Source organism: Vipera ursinii (assembly GCF_947247035.1).
Source record: "Vipera ursinii genome assembly, chromosome: 15".
In the NCBI taxonomy this organism is placed as follows: Eukaryota; Metazoa; Chordata; class Lepidosauria; order Squamata; family Viperidae; genus Vipera; species Vipera ursinii.
Genome location: NC_139528.1, coordinates 7,645,859 through 7,671,792, shown reverse-complemented (window position 1 = coordinate 7,671,792; position 25,934 = coordinate 7,645,859). Strand labels below are relative to the sequence as shown.

Sequence of the window (25,934 nt, the reverse complement as noted above, 5' to 3'; positions counted from 1 at the left end):
TAAGTCGAGGAGCAGCAGTACCTTGAGCACTAACCGTATAGTCCTGGCAATATAATTCCTTGGTTCACTTTGTCTACTTCTACATAAATTTATTTATATTTATTTTGGTTTTGTTTATTTTCAAAATTGCTCAGAATTAGGCAATTTCCTATAACTTTAATAAATTAGACTTGGTTGCACAGTCAGCCAAATGTTGAGAGTGGATTTGGCCTTTTTGTATACCTCTGGAGTCCTGCCCCAGGACCTGGGATAGGCAGATGTGGATCTTTGATGGCTTAAAAGCACGATGGAAGCTGTTCCAAGTGCAACTGCCTTTTGCAATTGACTGACATGGATTTTGACAATGCTGGTCCTCTGTTGATCCAAATCAAGCTGACTTTGCAGTTGATTGACATGGATTTTGACAATGCCAAGCTGACTTTGCAATTGACTGACATGGATTTTGACAATGCTGGTCCTCTGTTGATCCAAATCAAGCTGACTTTGCAGTTGATTGACATGGATTTTGACAATGCCAAGCTGACTTTGCAATTGACTGACATGGATTTTGACAATGCCGGTCCTCTGTTGAGCCAAATCAAGCTGACTTTGCAATTGATTGACATGGATTTTGACAATGCTGGTCCTCTGTTGATCCAAATCAAGCTGACTTTGCAGTTGATTGACATGGATTTTGACAATGCCGGTCCTCTGTTGATCCAAATCAAGCTGACTTTGCAATAGACTGGCATGGATTTTGACAATGTCGGTCCTCTGTTGATCCAAATCAAGCTGACTTTGCAGTTGATTGACATGGATTTTGACAATGCCAGTCCTCTGTTGATCCAAATCAAGCTGACTTTGCAATAGACTGGCATGGATTTTGACAATGCCGGTCATCTGCTGATCCAAATCAAGCTGACTTTGCAGTTGATTGACATGGATTTTGACAATGCCAAGCTGACTTAGCAATTGACTGACATGGATTTTGACAATGCCGGTCCTCTGTTGAGCCAAATCAAGCTGACTTTGCAATTGATTGACATGGATTTTGACAATGCTGGTCCTCTGTTGATCCAAATCAAGCTGACTTTGCAGTTGATTGACATGGATTTTGACAATGCTGGTCCTCTGTTGATCCAAATCAAGCTGACTTTGCAGTTGATTGACATGGATTTTGACAATGCCAAGCTGACTTTGCAATTGACTGACATGGATTTTGACAATGCCGGTCCTCTGTTGAGCCAAATCAAGCTGACTTTGCAATTGATTGACATGGATTTTGACAATGCTGGTCCTCTGTTGAGCCAAATCAAGCTGACTTTGCAGTTGATTGACATGGATTTTGACAATGCCGGTCCTCTGTTGATCCAAATCAAGCTGACTTTGCAATTGATTGACATGGATTTTGACAATGCCAAGCTGACTTAGCAATTGATTGACATGGATTTTGACAATGCCGGTCATCTGCTGATCCAAATCAAGCTGACTTTGCAATTGATTGACATGGATTTTGACAATGCCAAGCTGACTTAGCAATTGACTGACATGGATTTTGACAATGCCAGTCCTTTGTTCATCCAAATTAAGCTGACTTTGCAATTGATTGACAAGGACTTTGACAATGGCGGTCCTTTATGGATCCAAATCAAGCTGCCTTTACGATTGACATGGATTTTGACAATGCCAAGCTGACTTTGCAATTGACTGACATGGATTTTGACAATGCCAGTGATTTCTTGGTCCAAATCATACTGCCTTTACAATTGACTGAGGGAGATTTTGTCAATGCCAGCCAAATGCAAAAGGCAGCCTTACTCCAAAGAGCAACTGACTTCTTTACTTCCTGTTTTGCCGCTCAGGGTGTCAAGGGAGATACAAGGATTGGCTGCTTCCTCATTGTTACCTGTTGCTGTTGTATTGTGTCTCTGATGCTCTTCTGGGACTGCCTTGTGTTCTTTGACCTTCTTCTCTTTCTGTAAATGCTTTGTAAGATATGGAGTCCCATGACATCCTCTCTAAGGTGAGCAAACGTCTTTATTTGCTGTTTTACTGTGTACAGGTAGTCCTCGACTTACATTTAGTGACCATTCCAAGTTACAACAGCCGTTTTTCACACTTACAACCATTGCAGCGTCCTCAGGGTCACGTGATCGAACTTCAGATGCTCAGCAACTGGCATGTCCTTATGATGGCTGCAGTGTGCCCGGGATCACGCGATCCCCTTTTGCGACCTTCTCACAAGCAAAGTCAATGGGATTCACTTAACAACCGTGTGACTACTTTAACTTCCGCAATGATTCATTGAACCACCGTGGCAAGAAAGGTCATAAAACAGGGCAAAATTCACTCAACAGCTACCTCGCTCAGCGGCAGAATTGTGAGCAGAATTATGAACATACGTCAAGGACTGCCTGTAGCTTAAAACTGGTTCTATGCCTGTTCTTCCTCTTATGATCTCATTTCTGATTTCAGCAATTGACTGGCATTGACAAAAAGCCTCGTCAGTCAATTGCAAAATATGATTCTTATTTGCTGCTTGGGGGCCCGTCCTTCATTCCCAGTAAAGTCCACGACAACCAACCCACAAAACGGGAACGTAGATTAACAAGATGACAGAGCTGGAAGGGACCTTGGAGGTCTTCTAGTCCAGCCCCCTGCTCAAGCAGAAGATCCTAGATTCAGACAGGTGGATGTCCAGTCTCTTCTTGAAAACCTCCAATGATGGAGCATCCACAACTTCTGGTGGCAAGCTGTTCCACGGGTTAATTGTCCGCACTGTTAGGAAATTTCTCCTTAATTCCAGGTTGCTTCTCTCCTTGATGAGTTTCCCTCCGTTGTTTCTCGTCCTGCCTTCAGGTGCTTTGGAGAATAGGTTGACTCCCCCTTCTTTGTGGCAGCCCCTCAAATATTGAAACACTGCTATCATGTCCCCCCTTTCTTTCCACTAGACTAGACATACCCAATTCCTCCATTTGTTTTAGCCACCAGCCCATCATCTTTGTTGCTTTTCTCTGTACTCTTTCTAGAGTCTCAACATATTTTTATAATATGGTGACCCAAATTGGATGCAATATTCCAGGTGTGGCCTGATCAAGGCGTTATCAAGTGGTACTAACACCTCATGCGATCTTGATTCTATGCCTGTGTTTATACAACCAAGGATTGTATTAGCTTTTTTTCGGCAGCTGCAACACGAGGCTGGCTCATGCTGAAGTGACCGTCTGCTATGACCCCCCCCCCAGGTCCTTCTCACAGTCACTGCTTTTGAGTCAGGCTTCACCTGTGGCTGGACAGGTTGGATAAGAGAAACAGAGGTGACGGCACAACTTTGTCTAATCACAGCTGCTTCGTTTGCTCCCCCCCTCCCACTTGGCAACACCGCCCTGCTTCAACCGAGATGCCGCTCGCAAACCAGGCCCACCAAAGCAGGTTCGCCTTGCCAGGTTGCCGGGCTGACGGGGACAACAAACATTTGGGCTGTGCGTTTTCCCCTGCAGTGATGCCTCCAATCACGGGCCAAGACGGGAGTGAATCCTGCTGCTGGAATTTGAACCCTTTCGAGGAGCAGCTGAGGGTGGTGGGACGACCCCAGGTCATTTGGATATGACTGTACTCCCCCCCCTCGGAGCACGACCGCACTCTCCCAGCAACAGCGATGGAGAAATACTGGCATGGGACTCAGAGCAGCTCAATTGCAAGACGGGTGGACTGTTTCTGCGTCAGCACCCTCCCCGTTTCCTGCCAGGAGGGGCAGGAAGAGCCTTGGTGGAGCAGTGGGCTAATGCCTCCTTAAGTAACACCAGCTGCCTGCAATTAGTGCAGGTTCGAGTCCCACCAGGCTCAAGGTTGACTCAGCCTTCCATCCTTCCCAGGTAGGTAAAATGAGGACCCAGATTGTTGGGGGCAATAAGCTGACTTTGTAATAATGCCGCTTGGGGGGGTTGAAAGCCCTAATAAGCAGGCATATACATAGAATGAAGGCTACTGCTAAGTTTGTAAGCCGCCCTGAGTCTTCGGAGAAGGGCGGGATATAAATGGGATTAAATATATAATTTACATACATATATATACATACATATACATATACACATGCCTCCTTAAGTAACCCCAGCTGCCTGCAATTAGTGCAGGTTCACATCCCACCAGGCTCAAGGTTGACTCAGCCTTCCATCCTTCCGAGGTAGGTAAAATGAGGACCCAGATTGTTGGGGGCAATTAAGCTGACTTTGTAATAATGCCGCTTGGGGGTGTGTGAAAGCCCTAATAAGCAGGCATAGACATAGAATGAAGGCTACTGCTAAGCTTGTAAGCCGCCCTGAGTCTTCGGAGAATGGCGGGATATAAATGGGATTAAAAAAAAAGTGTCAAAATGGCAGCCCCGGCACCATCAAAACTCAGCCTGTTTTTATTAAATTAAAAAAAAAATCCATCGTCACACCATTAAGGGGGGGGTCCCCTCATCCTGGCTCTTTTTGTGTTTTGTTTTGTTTTTCTATTTTAAAAGTACGGGTAGTCCTCAACCTAGGACCAGAATGGAGCCCAAAATTTGCACTGCTAAGCGAGACAGCCGTTAAGTGAATTTTGCCCCGTTTCGTGACCTTCCTTGCCACCGTTGTTAAGGGAATCACGGCAGTGGTTACGTTTAGTGGCCCAGTTGTTAAGTAAATCCGGCTTCCTCTTTGATTAACGCTCGTCAGAAGGTCGCAAAAGGGGATCACATGGCCCCGGGACACTGAGACCATCGTAAACATGAGTCCGTGGCCAAGCGTCCAAATTTTGATCACGTGACCAGGTGAATACTGTGACGGTCATAAGTGCGAAAAGTGATCATAAGTCGGTTTTTCCAGTGCCGTTGTAACTGTGGTCACTGAGTAAACGGTTGTAAGTCAAGGATTTTCTATAATAATAATAATAATAATAATAATAATAATAATAATAATAATAATAATAACAACTACTACTACTACTACTACTACTACTACTACTACTACAATAATGTTGGAAGGGACCTTGGAGGTCATCTAGTCCAACCCCCTGCTCAGGCAGGAAACCCTACACCATTTCGGACAAATGGCTGTCCAGTCTCTTCTTAAAAACTTCCAGTGTTGGAGCATTCACCATTTCTGGAGGCAGGTGGTTCCACTGGTGAATTGTTCTAACTGTCAGGAAGTTTCTCCTGAGTTCCAGGTTGCTTCTCTCTTTGGTTAGTTTCCATCCGTTGCTTCTTGTCCTGCCTTCGGGTGCTTTGGAGAATAGCTTGACTCCCTCTTCTTTGGGGCAGCCCCTGAGATACTGGAAGGCTGCTATCATGTCCCCCCTCATCCTTCTCTTCATTAAACTAGACAGACCCAATTCCTGCAACCATTCTTCATATGTTTTACGCGCCAGTCCCCCGATCATCTTTGTTGCTCTTCTCTGTACTCTTTCCAGAGTCTCAACATCTTTTTTACATCGTGGTGACCAAAACTGGATGCCGTATTCCAGGTGTGGCCTTACCAAGGCCTTGTAAAGTGATATTAACACTTCAGGTGATCTTGATTCTATCGCTCTGTTAATGCAGCCTAGCACTGTGTTGGCTTTTTTGGCATCTGCAGCACACGGCTGGCTCATATTTAAGTGGTTGTCCATTAGGACTCCGAGATTCCTCTCACAGTTGCTACTATTGAGCAAGGTACCTCCTAAACTATACCTGTGCCTTTGGTTTTTCTTGCCTAAATGTAGACCCTTACTTTTTTCACCATTGAATTTCATTTTGTTACACAGAGCCCCATGTTCAAGTCTCTCCAGATCCTTCTGTATCTTAAGCCAATCTTCTGGAGTGTTGGCTATTCCTGCCAGCTTGGTGTCATCCACAGATTTGATGAGTTCCCCATCTATTCCCTCATCCAAATCATTGATGAAGATGTTGAAGAGCACTGGGCCCAGAACAGAGCCCTGGGGCACCCCACTACACACTTCCTTCATTGTAGATGCGGTTCCACTGAGGACCACACGCTGAGTACGGCCGGTCAGCCAGCTACGAATCCATCTGGTGGTGATGCTGTCTAACCCATATTAATAACTTTGTTAAGTTTCAAAGTCAAACATGAAAATACAAAGGAATATAAAAGGGGAAGTGAAGTGCTAAGGAAATTGAAGGTGACCCAAACAAACAAAGAGGAGATCAAACATTGGAAGATTTTGGTGTCCACCCAGGATAGGCTGGCTGGGGAATTCTGGGAGCTGAAATCCACCTGTCTTCAAACAGACAAGGTTGAGAAACAGTGATTTAATCCAATAAGCTATGGCCACCACCACTAGCATAGCAGGTTCTGATGTTACAAAATGTCTCTCATACTTTATTCCTGGTACTCAGAATTTCCCACGCGAACACCCTCGTCTTCCAGAGGTAGTTATGTTGTATGTCTGGATCAAGCCATTACTTTTCAAGGAACACTACAAGATGAAATGTCAAATCTAGGTACTCCAGGCTGTTCTTGGGGACTCCGGAGGTGTTTAAACAGAGGCTGGCTCTGAAAGACCTAGCAGATGTTGCACTAAGCTGGGAATAGACTAGACTAGAAGACCTCTTAAGAACCCAATTCTATGATTTAATGAAGCCAGGAACTGGGTGGATTCTGCCCGTATACAAGAACTACAATACAGGTAGTCCTTGACTTACAAAAGTTCACTTAGCGGCCGTTCAAATTTACCTGTCACCCTGAAAAAGGTGACATGACTGTTTTTCACGCTTACGACCTTTGCAGAATCTCCGCAGTCACGTGATCAAAACTCACCTGGCAACTGACTCATAGTTATGACGGTTGCAGTGTCCCGGGGTGTGTGTGTGTGTGGGGTCACGTGATCACCCTTTGTAACCTACTCAGCTGCTTCTGACGAGCAAAGTCAGTGGTGGAAGCCAGATGTGCATGGGTCACTTAACAACTGAACGACCTCCTGACGCGCAAAGTCAAGGGGGAAAGGCTAGATAGATCCTCTTAACAACTGGGTTCCTCGCTTAACCGCTGCGGCGATTTGCTTCACAAAAATGGCCGAAAAAGTAGCGCGCACCTCGCTGCCTCACTCAGCAACAGAAACTTTGGGCTCAGCTGTGGTCGTAAGGCAATGGCCAACCTTGGTTTTCCATCCAAGGCCACGTCCGTCTCGTGGTTAGGTGCCCTCTCTCTTTGCAGCCTGGAAGGGCCCCTGTTGGGCCTCATTGGAGGGGGGGACCGTCTTCAGCCCAAGGTGTACCTCTGGGATCCCAGGAAAAACATCCCGACTGCAAGGCGGGCACACACCCACGGAGCACCCAAACCTGAGGAACAGGTCTGGCTGGCAGCGCCACTCATGTGGTGAAGGAGACGCCACTGGGAAAGGGGGAGGGGGTGATAAGGATTACATCAGCGAAGTCGCTCCCCCAGGACTCCCCCTCACCCCACCAAGGAAAGAAAGACTAAACATTTGGCTGTGCAAGAAGGGCACCAGGCTGTTGTGCAACCCAGAAGTGAACTGTTCACTCCCCACAGCACTCGGGGCGAACGTTGCACACAAGTGGCAAAGACCAGGAGAGGACAGTTGACAGCCAAGCTCGACTCCGGGTGACTTTGCGGATCTGCTCTCCCTGATTTTTTTTCTTTTCTTGACGGGATCTCCTGTTGGCCTCCCCACCCCAGCACTAATTCAGAACTCCGAGTCTGGCAGCCTTCTGGGATTAGCTGAGATCAAACGGACGCTGCTGCTGCTTCTTTCGTTTGCCTTGTGGCACAAAACTATGGAACTGCAGGTGTTCAGACTGAAAGTTCATTCCCACTGAGGAATCATGGTTTGCCAGAGTTTGGCATGTGGATGGCCTATTATTATTATTTTCTAAAGATATATTTAGAGATAGTCCACAAGTATGCATTGCTAAAAATAAGTTAAATGAATATATTACAGCTGGGGTAATGTACAGGAGAACATCGATACAGGACCCACAATTGCAACCAGAAACAGATTCCAATGGAAAACAAATACTCCAGGATAGATAGATAGATAGATAGATAGATAGATAGATAGATAGATAGATAGATAGATAGATAGACAGACAGAAATCAAGAGTGGATGGATGGGTGGATGGATGGATATAGATAGATAGATAGATAGATAGATAGATAGATAGATAGATAGATGAGAGATAGATAGATGATGGACAGACGGATGGACAGAGATAGAGAGAAAAGAGAGATGAAATAGATAAATAGATGATTGATAGAGAGAAAAGAGAGGTGAGAGAAATGATAGAGATAGAGAGAAATGAAAGAGATAGATGATAGAGAAAATAGAGATGAGATAGAGATAGAGAAAAGAGAGATGAAAGAGATAAAGAGATGATAGATAGATAGATAGATAGATAGATAGATAGATAGATAGATGATAGATAGATAGATAGATAGATAGATAGATAGATAGATAGATAGATAGATAGATAGATGATGGATGGACAGATAAAGAGAAAAGAGAGATAAAATAAATAGATGATTGATAGAGAGAAAAGAGAGGTGAAAGAGATAGATGATAGAGATAGAGAAAAGAGAGATGAAAGAGATAGAAATGATAGAGAGAGAGAGAGAGAAAGAGAGAGAGATAGGTGAAAGAGATAGATGGATAGATGATAGACAGAAACATAGTTGTGCAAACCTTTAAGAAAGTTCTTGCTCTCAGTGAACTGAACTTGAACAATGATTCGTATCAATGAGAGCAAAGTAGAATCAAACAAGATAAATCTGCAAAAACAAAAAACTGAAATTAATAGATTTTGTCACTAACTCATCTGGCAGGCAGTTTCCAGAAAGCTTTGACCATTTCTCCACCCACCCAACTCCCATCCTCACTCTATAGCTGAACCTCTGCCTCTCTCAGCCAATCTGCTTCTCAACCTCAGTGCGCTGTCTAAGGAATTCTGGGAGTTGCAGTCCACCCATCTTCAAGTTGTCGAGGTTGAGAATGACTGGTCTTAGCAGTTGTACACATTCTGTGATTTCCCTAGCAATTCAGCTGTCAAGGTTACACAACCCCGCTTCACCAGTTTTAAGACGTGGTCCCGAAATGGGACTTTATGGTACCCCAGTGAAAAACCAGCTTCCCCAGGACCATCATAAGGCTGGAAATAATATACAATAAAAGATATTTTCCTTTGGCGTGGCCATCTGCTCCAACTGCAAGCTCAGTGCAATCTATCATTTACTTTTAGCAAACTCCAAGGTTGCCCTGTACTTAAATCAGGTAAATTTCTTTTTTAAAGAGATTAAATCCATACATTAATTAAACTTACACTGTCTGCTCTGAAGGGGAGCGAAGAACCAGGAGCAAAGATAATAATAATAATAATAATAATAATAATAATAATAATAATAATAATAATAATAATAATAATAATGTTTTTAACAGGAGGCTGACTGACAAGTGAACTACTTGCACCCGTCTTCCACCAGCCAAAATATTTTTTCCCAGTTTGTTGGCATATTAACACCTTATGTTGGTTAACTTCAACTATGGTTAAAGGTGATCAGAGGACTGGAGGCTAAAACATACGAAGAACGGTTGCAGGAATTGAGTACAGTAGGGGCCAAAATTGTGGAAACCTTTTGGGGAAAGTGTATTTTTGAGGTTTGATGGCTAATAACACCACTTTTTTTTTTTTGGAGTAGTACCGTAAAATTATATATCAATGGAAAGATAATTTATTCAAGAATATAATGCAAGAAAGTTTGTTCAATTATCTCTACTGTGTTCTATGAAAAGTGATAGCCAAATAACCAGAAAAAGGATGCACAACTTGCTTAGGTTGATATCGGGTAGCTTTCCAACATCGGATCGTAGCCAATGAGCAGGAGTGTTTAGAGAGCCAATCGGGGGGTCATCTTGTTTTGGCAATGAGCCAATCAGATCACAGCAGGATCCGGTTATTGATGTCATCACGTATTGAAGCTAAGAGGAGGACATTTGTCAGTGTGTGATGTGATTGCTATCAAGTTGGTTGGGTTTGTGTGTGTGTGTGTGTGTGTGTGTTCTTTCATTTAGTGAGCTTGTAACACGTAATAAAATTAAAGCCATGGTGCAAAGACTTGACTGGTTGCCCAGAAAGCGATGTAAAATAGTATTATTCAGCGAACAAGGCTGCAGTTATAAAGAAATTAGAAGAAAAATGGATGGAAACTTAACCAAAGGTGGCATTTCTACTGTACACTTTTCCCAAAAGGACTTTGACACAATTTTGGCCACTACTTTATGTCTAGCCTAATGGAAAGAAGGACCAGGGGTGACATGATAGCAGTCTGCCAATATCTGAGGGGCTGCCCCAAAGAAGAGGGGAGGGTCCACCTACTTTACAAAAGCACCCAAAGGCAGGACAAGAAGCAACGGAGGGAAACTAATCAAAGAGAGAAGGAACAACTCAAGAGAAGTGGCAGTGAAAAACAATTAACCAGTGGAACTACTTGCCTCCAGAAGTTGTGGGTGCTCCATCACTGGAGGCTTTGAAGAAGAGAACATAGAATAACAGGGTTGGAAGGGACCTTGGAGGTCATCTAGTCCAACCCCTCGCTCGAGCAGGAGACGTGTACCATTTCGGATAAATGGCTGTCCAGTCTCTTCTTAAAAGCCTCCAGCAATGGTATAGGGCAGTGGTGGCGAACCTATGGCACGCGTGCCAGAGGGGGCACTTGGAGCCCTCTCTGTGGGCATGCACGCCTTGCTCTTTGGCTACATTTTTGCAGGAAAAAGCCATTTCTCAAGGCCCTTCCTAGCCAAAACAAGCCTCCGGAGTGAGTGCACTGTTTTCAGCTTTGAATTATATCAAATCTGACACCAGAAACAGACTAACCGATGACCTGAGTGCTGCATGTTTTGCTCTCAAACTTACAAAGTATAAGCCAAGGTTAGACAAATTATCAGCATGCATACAACAGCAAAAAAAATCACATGAATTATTCAAAAGCATGCCAAAGGCAAACTTTTACCTTTCAGTAAAAAGTTGTTTCTATCATTCAAAGATTTGTTATTGTGTTTTTCTTTCAAGACAAAAGATGTTAATGTATGAGTTGTTTTTTCTTCTAAATAAAACCTCAGTATTCAGATTAAATTGCTGTGTTGGTACTTTGCAATAAATAAGTGGGTTTTGGGTTGCAGTTTGGGCACTCGGTCTCTAAAAGGTTCGCCATCACTGGTTAGGGCCTCCTTCTTGAGAAGGGGGCTGGTCTAAATGTTCTCTAAGGTCCCTTCCAACCCTCTTATTCTATGTTCTCTAATCCACTTGGAAGCAGAGTAGGCACCCACTTGTGTCCTTCCTGGCACAGACAGGCCCCTGAGATGCATTCCCACGAGTGGCTCCCTTTGTTCTGGGATAACCCCGTGATGAATTTTTTTTAAATCCCATTTATATCCCGCCCTTCTCCGAAGACTCAGGGCGGCTTACAATCTAAGAAGCACAAATCAATGTGCTTAGCAAATAGCCTTCATTCTATGTATCTGCCTGCTTATTAGGGCTTTCGGGGGGGGGCCCAAGCGGCATTATTACAAAGTCAGCTTATTGCCCCCAACAATCTGGGTCCTCATTTTACCTACCTGGGAAGGATGGAAGGCTGAGTCAACCTTGAGCCTGGTGGGACTCGAACCTGCACTAATTGCAGGCAGCTGGTGTTACTTAAGGAAGCATTAGCCCACTGCTCCACCAAGACAAGATGAGGGTGGCTACTTCTCCTTGTCTTAACAGGCCAATTTTCACTAACCATACATCGGAAACAACGATTGGGGAGTCCCTGGTGTATGCCCTTGATGCATCCCAAATAGGCTGATTTTTTTTAAAAAAACCAAAACTTTTACTACAGCCAAACCACTCGTTCGCATCTTCGAATTAAAAAGGACTTTAGTCTTTTTGGACAACCATTTGTCTGAATGGTCGTCAGATTCCCTGCCTGAGCAGCAGGTTGGACTAGAAGACCTCCAAGGTCCCTTCCAACTCTGTTAGTCTATTCTAATTCCTCAACCAACCTTGCAGAACCCATACAGGTAGTCCTCGACTTACAGTCACAATGAAGCACTTCCGTTACTAAGCGGTGGGACCATGAAATGGATCATTAAAGGCAACCAATTTTTTTACCAGTCGTTAAACGAATAACGTGGCCATTCGAATGAACTGTGTAGTTTGTTAAGCGAGTCTGGCTTCCCCAATTGATTTTGCTTGTAGGAAGACGGCCAGGAAGGTCGCACAACTTGATGACGGGACTGGGAGACGCTGCAACCACCTTGAACGTGCCCAAATTGCCATCCCTTTCTCTGCAAGGCTGGTGCAACGGTTATTCCTGTCGCTTTTTTCCCCCCACCCCCATCCTAACTTCGAATGATCTCTAAGCAAACGGCCATAGCCACCAATATGTAAAATGAGAGCAAACCCCCCCACCCACCCCCGCGCGCCCTTCTTCTAGCACTGATGATGTTACCTAGCTGGGCAATGAAACAGCTGCAATTCCAAAGCTGCTTTTGCAAAAGGCAACTGGACTTTCTTGGATGCGAAGGGAAAACGTCTTCAAGGAAAAAAACAAAGGCCAGTTCCCTTTTGGAAAAATATCTTTGGGAGAAGCATGAACTTGGATGGTCAAGAATCTCCGTAGACCGAAACATCTGCAAGAACACCACATCTGCAAGCTCAGAGAGCACCAAGGACCCCACAGTCCTCTTCTTCTTCCTCCTCCCCCTTTTTGCAAGCCCTCCCCCTTCTATCACTGATGATATTGCCTAGTTGGGTAATGAAACATCTGCAAGAAAACTGGGAGTACCGCAGACACCCACCCACCCACCCCCAAATGGCCATAAGTCGAGAACTCAGTGAAAACCTACATTTGCACACCTGGTGTGACTTTACAGCTTGCATTCTGTGCGATGGGAAGGCAGCCAATGGTTCAGTGAGGGTCAGCAATGTCTGAGTGACACAGGCCAAATCAATTGGAATCCAGTCGGGCATCTTAATAATAATGGCAATCCAGGATCAGAGGAGGCCACACACTCTTGCGCACCCGTGCATTTTGTAACACATAAATCCAACAAAAACAGTGGCTCTCTTGCCAATGCGTGTGTTTGGCAGAGGGGAATGTCCCCGCTTATGCAAAAGGGTGATTCCCACACCAATATTGCACATTAGAACAGTGTTTCTCAACCATGGCAACTTTTAAGATGGGTGGACTTCTATTCCCAGAATTCCCCAGCCAGGCTGAGGAATTCTGGGAGTTGGAGTCCACCCATCTTAAAATTGCCAAGGTTGAGAAAACATCTTTAATCATTTTGCCACCTCTGGAGGGTGGACCAGAAGACCTTCAAGGTCCCTTGCTTCCAATCATCGGTCTATCATCCTACGACTCTATGACATGCTATTGTTTGCAAATATATTTGCAAATTTGGACTACTCTATCAATGAATTACTACAGGGAGTCCTCGAATTAGAACCACAAAGGAGCCAAACATTCCTGTTGCCGAGGAAGATGGATGTTAAGTGTTTTGCCCCATTTTACAACTTGTTCTTGCCCCGGTTGTTAAATGAATCGCTGCAGTTGTTTGTCACACGGTTGTTAAGCAAATCTGGCTTCCCCATTGACTTGGCTGGTCAGAAGGCCGCCAAAGGGGATCATGTGACCTGGGACGCTGTGACCGTTATAAGTACATGCCAGTTGCCAAGCATCCCGAGTTTGATCACGTGACCAGGGAGGGATGCGGCAACAGTCATAAGGGTGAAAAAGTCACTGTATTTTCAGTGCCAGTGGGTTAGGACGCTGAGCCTGTCAATCAGAAGGTCGGCAGTTTGGCGGGTCGAATCCCGAGTGCCGTGTAGCAGAGTGAGCGCCTGTTACTCGTCCCAGCTTCTGCCAACCTAGCAGTTCGAAAGCACGTAAAAATGCAAGTAGAAAAATAGGGACCACTCCGGTGGGAAGGTAACAGCGTTCCGTGCGCCTTTGGCGTCTAGTCATGCTGGCCACGTGACCACGGAGACGTCCTCGGACAAGCGCTGGCTCTTCGGCTTTGAAACGGAGATGAGCACCGGCCCCTAGAGTTGGAAACGACTAGCACGCATGTGCGGGGGAACCTTTACCTTTACCTGTCACTTTGAACCCCCCCCCAAAGGTGACAAGGAAAACAGGTCTTGAAGAGGATGTGTGGCATCCCAGACAATCTTGTGGATCCTTCTCAAGGGATGCTTATATGCCATGTCTTGGATGGGAGGGAGTGAAGGGGTTTATCTCTAGCATCCACGGGTCTCAAAGGGGGCACGTCTGAGAAACACTGCTAAATGCTGAAATACTTTGCCTTTGTCTTAACAAACATCCTGAATTTGTACTTGGCAATCAACTTTTGATCCTCATCTTTCTCATCTCAGGCACACATGGAGATACGACAAGCCAACAATCTGGGGGATCTGGGCTTCGGAATGGCCTGCATACCCAGCTGGACCACAGACCTCTTCCAACTCGGATGGCAAAGCAAAGGTTTGCCTTGACTTATGGATCCTTGCTTGTTTGCAAGCCAAAGGCCAGAGGATGCGTTAGACTGGGGGAAGGAAGCTTAAATAGACTATTCCTGGCTTGTTCCATTTTTTTACAGCAGTAGAATTAAAAGAAAAACTACTTTCTGGGATGGCGCGTGTGGGAATCAGCTGGTGTAACACTCAAGGTAGCAAACAAGGAGCAGGGAAATCTGAATTGTTCTTGGCGAAAAATAAAAGAAAGCAGGAAAAGATTATAGGGAACGGCTGCTGGAATTGGGTATGTGTAGTTTAACGAAGAGAAGGGTGAGGGGTGACATGACAGCAGCGTTCCAGTATCTCAGGGGCTGCCCCAAAGAAGAGGGATTCAAGCTATTCTCCAAAGCGCCTGAAAGCAGGACAAGAAGCAATGGATGGAAACTAGTCAAGGAGAGAAGCAACTTAGAACTAAGGAGAAACTTCCTTACAGTTAAAACAATTAACCAGTGGAACAACCTGCCTCCAGAAGCTGTGAATGCTCCAACACTGGAAGTTTCTAAGAAGAGACTGGACAGCCATTTGTCCGAAATGGTATAGGGTTTCCTGCCTGAGCAGGGGGTTGGACTAGATGACCTCCAAGGTCCTTTCCAACTTTTTCTTCTCTTTCTTCTTTCTTCTTTCTTCTTTCTTCTTTCTTCTTTCTTCTTTTTTCTTTTTCTTTTTCTTTTTCTTTTTCTTTTTCTTTTTCTTTTTCTTTTTCTTTTTCTTTTTCTTTTTCTTTTTCTTTTTCTTTTTCTTTTTCTTTTTCTTTTTCTTTTTCTTTTTCTTTTTCTTTTTCTTCTTTTTCTTTTTCTTTTTCTTTTTCTTTTTCTTTTTCTTTTTCTTTTTCTTTTTCTTTTTCTTTTTCTTCTTCTTCTTCTTATTATTATTATTATTATTATTATTATTATTTGGACAGAGCTTTTTGGGGCCTGGAAGCCATACACAATAAAAACTTTTTCTCAAAGCAGCATGTCAATTTAATTGATGGTGCCGATGTTTAGGTCAGGGGTGTCCAGCCTAGGCCTCTTGAAGTCCTGTGGACTTCAACTCCCAGAATTCCCCAGCCAGCTCCCAGAATTCCCCAGCCGGCTCCCAGAATTCCCCATCCAGAGTTGGACACCCCCGGATTAAATAATGAGGCCTCGATTACCCTTTTGGTGTTTGCTCATCCTGACACACAGAAGCCGGAATTGCCACAGAGGCTCCCCAGGGCAGTCAGAAAGTGTCGGCCAATGGAGGCTTAACTCAGGCTTGTTGGCTCCTGGGCCGCACCACACTGCGGTTTGTTTGTGGGAACCCGGCAACTACTCTTTGCAAACCTCAGCTCCCAGCTAAGGGTGATTCACAGCCCCAACGAAAGGCGGTTTCTTTAGCAAGCCAATGTCAAGTCTGATTTTTTTTTTTTTTACACCTTTCCCTCGGATCTCCTTCTTCATCCAACCCGGGGCATCTCCTGGGAACTTAAGAGATAGATCCTGGGAGATGGGAAGAGCGCTTCAAAAGAGGGGCTCTCTTCCAACGAAGACCCCCCCCCACACACACACCACACCCCGTCCCCTTGGGGCGGACTTTGTTGTTGTTGTCGTTAGTTGCAAAGTCGTGTCCGACCCATCGCGACCCTATGGACCATGTTCCTCCAGGCTTTCCTGTCCTCTACCATTTTCTGGAGTCCATTTAAAGCTCACGCCTCCTGCTTCAGGGACTCCATCCAGCCACCTCCTTCTCTGTCGTCCCTTTTTTCTCTTGCCCTCCACCTTTCCCAGCATGAGGCTCTTCTCCAGTGAGTCCTTCCTCCTCATTAGGTGGCCAAAGTATTTGAGTTTCAGCTTCAGGATCTGGCCTTCTAAAGAGCAGTCGGGGTGGATCTCCTCTAGGACTGACCGGTTTGATCGCCTTGCAGTCCAAGGGACTCACAGGAGTCTTCTCCAGCACCAGAGTTCAAAGGCCTCCATTCCACCCTGTTGTTGTTAGTTGCGAAGTTGTGTCCGACCCCTCGCGACCCCATGGACCATGTTCCTCCAGGCCTTCCTGTCCTCTACCATCTTCTGGAGTCCCTTTAGGCTCACGCCTCCTGCTTCAGTGACTCCATCCAGCCACCTCCTTCTCTGTCGTCCCCTTCTTCTCTTGCCCTCCACCTTTCCCAGCATGAGGCTCTTCTCCAGTGAGTCCTTCCTCCTCATTAGGTGTGGGGCGGACTTCCTTTCCCGCAAAAGCGGGGTGGGCTAAAGCAGCGTTTCCCAACCTTAGGAACTTGAAGATGCGTGGACTTCAACTCCCAGAATTCCCCAGCCAGCATAGCTGGCTGGGGAATTCTGGGAGTTGAAGTCCACGCATCTTCAAGTTCCTAAGGTTGGGAAACGCTGGGCTAAAGTAAGGAGACCCCCTCCCCAGCCCCCAATTTAGCTCCCTTCCTTGGCCCTTTTAGGCGCAGAAGCCAGAAGCTCCTCCGTCGGCGGGCGGAAGGTGCCGGCACTCTGCACGCGCCCAGGAGCCCCAACTCCGGCCGGTACTCACCCCAGTCCAGGAACTGCTGCGCGGTCCGCTCCCGGCGCAGAGGCGCAGCGCTGCATTCCTGGTGGAGGCAGATCAAGAGGTCCAGCAGCCCTTCCAGCCCCGCCGCCCTCGCCCCCTCGCCCTCCAGCAGCCCCCGCAGGCCGGCCAGGCGCCGCTCCACCGGGCTGCACATGGTGGGTCGGGAGGGGGGGGGTCCCGGCGGAGGACGACCACGACGACGACTACGACGACGAGGCGGGCACCCGGCCGGATCCTCCGCGGAGCGCAGAATGGGAGCAGCCCCAGCCCAGCAGCCCCGCCCCGCTCGGGGTGGGGGGGGGGTTGGGCGCCAGCCGACACCTGGCCAGGTAGGAGGGCGCCCCGCCGAGAGCGCCGGCCGCACTACGACGCCCATCCTCCGCAGCCGGACCAGCGCCGCCCTCTCCCTCCGACCCCGGGACCCTCCGGGCAAGCGGCCCGCGGGCGCCCGCTTGCAGCCCCTGCGCGAAGGCTCCCCGCTCGGCCCACCTGCGCGCTTTGGCAGCCAGGTGAGGGTCGCTCTGCTTTTGCGCAGGTGGGTGATTTTTTTTTTCTTCCGCCCCTTCCCCTCCTGCCTCCCAGATGTCCAAAAGGTGGATCAAGCCGGACCTGCTTCACTTTTATTTTGCAGACTGCTCAAAGTTGGCTGCAGACTGACACACACACACACACACACACACACACACACACACACACACAGAGAGAGAGAGGGAGGGAGGCTCAAAGGTCCAAGCGTCGTCCGAGTGGAGCCGTGCGGGTTTCCCTCGTAGTAAAAGTGGCTTTCCGCAAAAGAATTTTTTTCCCTCTGTTGGGATCTCCTGATGGTCCCCTCTCTTCCCTTCTACTTAACCATCCAAGTTCTTTTCTCAGCCAAGATTGGTTATCTGCTGCCCCCTAGCGGGGGTCTCTCTTCAAATAAAATGGAGATATCAAGGCAAACGGACATAAATTAGCCACAGAAAGAAGGGATCTTGGAGGTCTTCTAGATTTCTAGCCCCAAACCCTCTGCTCGTGCAGGAGACCCGGCCTGGATCAATTCAAGACAAATGGCTGTCCGGTCTCTTTAAAAGCCTCCAGGATTGGAGCACCCCAGTGGTGGGAGGCAAATATGGGAACAACCGGTTCTCTGCGAGGATGCCATTTCCAAGTCTGTTCAGGGCCTGGGCAACAAAAAAATTAGCTACCGGTTCTGCCGAAGTGGTGCGAAGTGGCTGAATCCCACCACAGGAAGGAAGGGAGGAAGGAAGGAAGGAAGGAGTGATGGGATTCAAACATGGGAACAACCGGTTCTCTGAGTGTGGATGCCACTTCCGGAAGTCCGTTCTGGGCCTGGGCAACAAAAGAATTAGCTACCGGTTCTACCAAACTGGTGCAAACTGGCTGAATCCCACCAATGGAGCATCCACACCTTCTGAAGGCAACTTCTGTTCCACTGGTTAATTGTTCTGTCAAGACGTTTCTCCTTAGTTCCAGGTTGCTTCTCTCCTTGACTAGTTTCCATCCATTGCTTCTTGTCCTGCCTTCAGGAGCTTTGGAGAATAGCTTGACTCCCTCTTCTTTGGGGCCGCCCCTGAGATACTGGAACACTGCTATCATGTCACCCCTCACTCTTCTCTTCATTAAACTACACATACCCAATTCCAGCAGCCTTTCCTTCTATGTTTTGGCCTCCAGTCCCCCGATCATCTTTGTTGCTCTTCTCTGGACTCTTTCCAATGCAACTACAGGAGACAAGCTATTCCATTAATTGTTCTAACTGTCAGGAAGTTTCTTCTTAGTTCCAGGTTGCTTCTCTCCTTGATTAGTTTCCATCCTGTGAGATGGTCTCACGAGGTCGATGGATCGTTAAGGTGCTTCCAAGTAAAAGGCATCACGCAGGAATGCAATCATATAACGCTTTATTCAACGATAGATTAGAGAGAAAGAGTTCCTTGGCATGGAGGCATCCATGCCTGCGTGAGAGAGAGAAGTGTACAGAGTGCAGAGAGAAGAGCAGCCCCTGAGCAGAGGTATTTATGGGGGGTCTCAGCCCCTCCCTTACCATAAAACTCTCTCGCCAATGGGGCTGCAGGGGCCGGGGACCCCTGACCCACCAGTGGGAGCAAAGAAGCCTCTTTGCTCCCATCTGATGACCTTTTGGTGGAACTGCCATGGCTGGCACAAAAACATTTAACACATCCGTTGCTTCTTGTCCTGCCTTGGGGGGCTTTGGAGAATAGGAAGATTCCCCCTCTTCTTTGTGGCATCCCCTCAGATGTTGGAAGATTGTTTTGCTGAGCCCAGTTTTGCTGAGCCCAGTTCGTTCCACAACTAGCCAGATGTTTGGGGTAGATATTCTAGATATTCTACACAACCCCTGCAGATAGAGAGTCTGTCTCCTTTCCGTGAATTGACCATAGTCTTGTTATTTTTAGTGCTTTTAAAAGCTTTCAACGCTCCTGGATCTCACAGGATGATTAAAGAGAAGCCCAACCTAGAACTAAGGAGGGATTTCCTGGAAGTGAGAACAATTTTAAAAAAAACCAACAACTTTCGTTGTGAGTTACACAACGACAATATTCTGTTCTAATTCATCAGTGGAAGTTGTGAGTGCTTCATCCCTGGAGGCTTTTAAGGAGAGATCAGGCAGCCATGTGTCCGGAATGGTATAGGATCTCCTGCTTGAGCAGGGGGTTGGACTAGAAGACCTCCAAGGTCCCTTCCAGTCCCGTGATTCTAATTATTCAGACCCTGAGTCATCTAGGAATGAAATGACACCAACGCCGATAAAAGGTGATTCACTCGCTCAGCCTAGTTTCCAGCTTGCGTGTGATTCAAAGGCAAAAGTGTGAGGTAAACAAGGGGTTACCTTACCTTAACTTTTGTTTTTGTTTCTTTTCTTTTGCCATCCAGGACTTTCCGTAAACCATGATCAGCATGCTAAAAGGGCTGGCCTCACCCCATACAGTTAACCCAGCAGCTCCAAGCAGGCAAGGAGCAGTGCCCGGACCTAATTCTGGCCTGGTGGTCTCTAAAACAGTGTTTCTCAACTGTGTCCACTTGACTGGACTTCAACTCCCAGAATTCCCCAGCCAGCAGGCTTTGAGATGGGTTAATTTCAACTCCCAGAATTCCCCAGCTAGCATGCTGTACAGCAGGAGTCTTCGAACATGGCCCTTTTATGACTTGTGGACTTCAACTCCCAGAATTCCCCAGCCAGCATGCTTCAATATGTGTGGATTTCAACTCCCAGAATTCCCCAGCCAATATGCTTCGAGATGGGTTACTTTCAACTCCCAGAATTCCCCAGCTAGTGTGCTGTACAGCAGGGGTCTTTGAACTTGGCCCTTTTATGACTTGGGGACTTCAACTCCTAGAATTCCTCAGCCAGCCATGCTGGCTGAGGAATTCTGGGAGTTGAAGTCCCCAAGTCAAAAAAGGGCCAAGTTTGAAGACCCCTGCTGTACAGTGTACTAAATCTGAATTAATATCAGAATCATAAAATTGGAAAGCACCTCCGAGGTCATTTAGTCCAACCCTGCTTGGCGCATGCTTGTTCGGACAATTCTGGGAATTGAAATTGGGGATTGTGAGTTTTAAACACACCAACGCGGCCTACTACGCAAGTCCAACAACAGGTCAATTCAATAACCAAGTTAAGCATTTGTCAGAATCTACCATTCAGCCAACATACCTAGATGAGTGTTTCTCAAATCTCTGCCACTTTAAAATGGGTGGGCTGTGAATTGCAGTCCACCCATCTTAAAATGGCGGAGATTGAGAAACACTGCTTTGTGTCCAAATTTTGATTGAGTAAGTTGCTCTGATTCACTGGCTGACTTCAGAGAGAGCAGCCCTGCTTCTCACACCTATTTGGTCCCAGCCTGGTGTGTTTGTGTTGTGCAAACTTAGTCCCTGAGCCAAAAATTTCAGCCAGCTTTCCACGTCCAAATATTTCTTCCTGGTAACCTAAGTTTCCTCTCGTACGATTGTTCTGAGCAAAGGTGAAAGGAAGAGCCATTTGCAGATGACATCATGGTGAGTCATTTTGCACTTCCGAAATCCAGTTTGGGAAACGTGTGTGTGCAAAAGGGGGAAAGGATTTACCAGAGATCTGAAATCTTGGGAAGGCCACGTACACCTGGAACTTAAATCCAACAAGACTCGTCTCCCTTGCTCACAATTGTGGAGAAATTGTTTATACCAGTCGTTCTGTTGGATGGCACTCTTTTGTTTTGTTTTTTTAAATAAGAGGGAGCATACAATTGTACCGTATCCTAGAATCAGTTTTGTTAAGAAAGCCAGAGGTCATCTATCCCAACCCCCAGGGTAACATCCATTCCCCGTTGAAAGACTTTAGTATAGGCAGTCCTCAATTTACAACCAGGTTATTTAACCAAAAAAAAAGTCCATTCAGGACATTGGATTCAACATATGACTGCAAGACCTGCTTTAACAACCACCGTAAAAAAAAAAAAACCATTGAAAAATCTGGTTCCATCACATGGTGCCTTGACGTACGACTGGAATTCCAGTGCCAGTTGTTGTCGTAAGTCAAGGACTACCTGTGTCGCAGAGCATGCAGTTCCAGAGACTCTTTCGCTTAGTGACAAAAACGATAGACATTCTGTGAGTCTGTCCTCAAATCCAAATCCAACCTCCTGCATTTCCTGGTATTTCCCCTATAGAAAAGGCTTCCGGTTTTCTGCCTTATTCTTAGGGTGCTTTAGGTCCCGCCCGGCAAGACTTTTGCCAACTGCTGGATGAGTTGATGAGAGATTCCTAGGAGTTCCACAAACAACTCTTCCACTTCAGTGTCTTACCTTAGGGTGTAAGGCAGGGGTTTCCAAGACTGGTGGACTTCAACTCCCAGAATTCCCCAGCTAGCCATGAAGTCCAGACCTCTTAAAGCAGGGGTGTCAAACTGCTGGCCCATGGGCTGGTTTTATCATACCGAAGCTGCACCCACCCATTGCCAGCAGTGCAGAAAGTCGCGATATGTTGTGACATGTCACGTGACGTGGCGAGTTTGACACCTGTGCCTTAAAGCATGCTGGCTGGGGGATTCTGGGAGTTGAAGTCCACCCATGTTCCAGTGAACAAGGTTGAGAAACAATGATCTGGCTGGGGGATTCTGGGAGTTGAAGTCCACCCAGTGAACAAGTTTGAAAAACAATGATCTGGCTGGGGGATTCTGGGAGTTGAAGTCCACCCATGTTCCAGTGACCAAGGCTGAAAAACACAAATCTGGCTGGGGGATTCTGGGAGTTGAAGTCCACCCATGTTCCAGTGAACAAGGCTGAGAAGCAGAGGGTTAGGGATGCCAACAGCTTCAAGAGGCTGCCCAAATTAGGCATCTGACTCTCCACGCGTTTCCTATTTTGTCCTCCATTCACTGCTAGCCCGGAAACCAGGAAAGACATTAAACTAGAATGCCGGAAACCCAGGCTATACATGGATGGGGGTGGGAGGGAAATGAGTCACACGGCAACCGTGCCCTGGAACCTGGTTATTCCTGGCAAAGAGGCAGCTGGGCAGGGATCCTGGTTGATCCCCAAGTAGCTTTACTTATCCTCCATCTCTCTTCCCTGAAGCAGACACTGTGGAAAATTCCAGCCTTGACAGAAGCCTGGCTATGAATTCAATTCTAGGCCGTCTGGGATGGTATAAGGCAGCGGTCGTGCTGACTCAGGAATTCTGGGAGTTGAAGTCCGCAGGTCTTATAGTTGCCACCTAAGGTAAGGACACCCCTAATATAAGGTCTCCTGCTTGAAGACCTCCAAGGCCCCGTTCCAGCCCTAGGACTCTATGATTCTTTGGAGGCAAAATCCAGCTGCTTTCAATGACCTCTGGGTGTTAAAAACAGAGATAATTTTGTTTTTCCCCAATTTTCCAACTTCTCCATCTCGACTGCAACTCTGGAGTTCCTTTCTATAGGCAGTCCTCGACTTATGACCGTTTCTTTAACAACCATTTGATGTTACAAAGATGCAGAACAAAGTTTACTTGAGACTGGTCCTTACACTTCCGATCAGTGCTCATATTTACGACCAGTCCTTACGCTTCTGACGACTGCAGAATCCCTGTGTGATCAAAATTCACACACTTAGTAACTGGTATGCATTTACGACGGTGGCAGCATCCCGGGGTGGGGGGTGGGGGTTCGTCATGTGACTGCCATATACATAGAATGAAGGCTACTGCTAAGCTTGTAAGCCACCCTGAGTCTTCGGAGAAGGGCGGGATATAAATGGAATTAAAATAAATAAAATAAATAAATCTGAAGCCTACCCAGGGGGCTTCGGACAAGCAGTCAGTGGAGGAAACGGATTCAATTAGATGTGACTCAGTTAATGACCACATCTCTTAGTGACTGAGGTGCTGGTCCCAATTGTGGTCGTACGTTGAGGATTAACCAGTCTCCCATCCCTGCCTGGCTTTTTTGAGGTCAGCCAAGATCAGGGGTTGATAACGGTGAGCCACTTGGAAAATATTTGTATCAAGCAACTTTTGCGAGGAGAAAAAAAACACCCAAATAAATGAGGAACAATCTTATTAATCGAAATTAACCTTTGTCTTGGACCTGCCTGCTATGTAACACCAGAGGGTGCCTCTTTCGTACTACAGAGGGCAAAAAAAAAGTGTACAAATATAACACCCCACATTAAACTGGTGTTTTTCAAGCTGGGCAACTTTTAAGATGGCTGGCTGGGGGATTCTGGGAGTTGAAGTCATGCATCTGAAAAGTTGCCCAGCTTGAAAAAACTCTCCACTAAACCAAACTTCAGCTGTCACGTTTAGTCAGACAGTGGTGAGAATCCAACCCTGGTGATTTAATTTCTGGTTTGGTGCATTGTTTAGATCCATGTACTGAAACCAGGATAAAGTAAACAGCATCAAACCCAGAGGTCCTATGTCCGTGGCCCTATTGACACCGCTCTCCACAAAATAGTTAGCAGGCTTCATTTGCTCAACAGGTCGATCGATTACGGGATCTAACATGGTTAACCTTAATCATAGGTTAGTTTGAAAAGTGCTTAGGAATCACACCCAAAGCTGTTTCTTCCAGAGGGAATAAAAATGCATCGCAAGCTACAGATGGCCGTGCTCCCAAATATATAAGCTCCAATTTAACCAGGAGGTGGAACTACAGTCCCTATCATCCTCAGCCAGCACAGTGGGAAAGGAATATGGGAACTGGAGTTCTACACATTTGTAGATTTCCAAGCTAAGGAGTGACTGAAGCCAGTTCTGTCTTTGACAAACAGATGTTCCTTATTTTAAGCCAGACCATAAATGAACTTTTTTTTCTAAATTGGGACTTTCCAAAGATTTGGAGGAGTATAGTATGGGTTGGTTTGGGCGTGTTTTTTTTTTAAAAAAGGTATTTGTAATAAATTTCTGCGATGTAATGAATGCTTTTAGTTTGGGGAAAATGCAAGTATTTAAATAAGCAGAGCGATCAAGGCTGAGAAACGGGCAGGGCTGACGGATGTGCAAAACCACGGTGGTAGAAAACACAAGCTCGTAGGTGGTGTAAGGGATCTGTTTACTCTTTGGCTTTTCCAAGATTCAGGAGGTCCAAGGGCAGATTTTTCAAAACTTTTTTTTTTTTAGATTTTGAGGTTTTTTTCTTTTTCTTTTTTTTTTTTTTTTGAGGAAAACACTCAAAATCTTCTCTGCTTTGGGATCCGCCTCAGCACCACGGCCAAACGAAGCCCAGTTCAGCACCAGCTGGATTTTCTGGCCACGCTTGCCAAATCAAACCCCAACCCACGTTTCTAGTCCTCAACCTTCGAAGGGAGCTCTAGGACTCAAGGCTGACTCAGCCTGCCATCCTCCTGAGGTCGCTAAAATGAGGACCCAGATTGTTGGGGGCAAATATGCTGACTCTGTAAACCGCTTGAGAGGGCTATAAAGCTCTGCGAAGTGGGATGGCTTCCTTCCTTCCTTCCTCACAGTGGTTAGAATGCAGTATTGCAGGCTAACTCTGCCCACTGCCAGCAGTTCGATCCTGACTGGTTCCAGGTTGACTCGGCCTTCCATCCTTCTGAAGTTGGTAAACTGAGGACCCAGATTTTTGGAGACCACATGCTGACTCTGTCAACCGCTTAGAGGGGGCTGTAAAGGGCTATCGTGAAGCGGGAAAGAAATCTAAGGGCTAACTGGTAGGAGGGAAATAAACAATTATTCCAGGGCGTCTTGAGATAGGAAAGTGCCCGCAGGGCTGAAAACGGAGGCAGAATTGGCAAACCTGCTGCCATCAAGTGGTGGATGTCAGGGTGACGGAACGAGACATCCAGACGCAGAACTTCGAATTCAGCTTTTAATGCAGGGGGTATTTTTAATTCAGCTTTTAATGCAGGGTGGGATGTTTTTTTAACGGTCTCCCTCTCCAAGACTGGACATTAACTAGGATTTGTGGTCAGAAGTAAATTGATGAGCTGTCTTCCTCTCCATCCTCTTTTGCAAAAGGGTGGGGGGGAAGCACAGATGCCACTAATTCCCCCTCACACACACAAAAAAATCTTGGGGTACACCCCAGACTGAAAATGCAAGTTGCAATGCTGCTCATAGGCCAGATTTGATGCTGCACAAGACACACACACACCCAACTGATGAGCAGACTGGCTTCTGCAATTCTCAGCAACAGCCACATCCACTGGGCGATTGTGGGAATGTAAGCCAGCCTTCCCTGCTCCTCAACCACCCCCACCACCCCCCACACACACACTCCAGGAAAGCAGTTACACCCACCAATCTTTCCTTCCAACCTGATGATTCCCAATCCATCCCTAAGAATTTCCCAGTGAGTTTGCAAAAGGAAATTTCAAGCTGTAGCATTGTCTTCCTTTTGAGACTCTGTCCTCTCCTGCAAGTTCATCCCAGGGCTAGTTATTTGGGTCGGGGGGTGTGCGTGCGTGTGTGTGTG

The 25,934-nt window shown here is 46.4% G+C and overlaps 2 protein-coding genes across 2 annotated transcripts in view; both read right to left on the bottom strand.

The window, feature by feature from the left end:
• The window catches only part of CDC42BPG (CDC42 binding protein kinase gamma), a gene marked incomplete at both ends in the record, with an annotated part of 77,795 nt that extends 60,618 nt beyond the window's left edge, over positions 1–17,177 (bottom strand). Inside the window, one exon of the mRNA XM_083374166.1 lies at positions 17,006–17,177. Coding sequence (XP_083230292.1) covers positions 17,006–17,177 — 172 coding nt within the window. The remainder of the gene's footprint in view (positions 1–17,005) is intronic.
• Positions 1–25,934, bottom strand: part of ATG2A (autophagy related 2A) — a 233,144-nt gene that overhangs the window by 50,426 nt on the left and 156,784 nt on the right. The window lies entirely within an intron of this gene.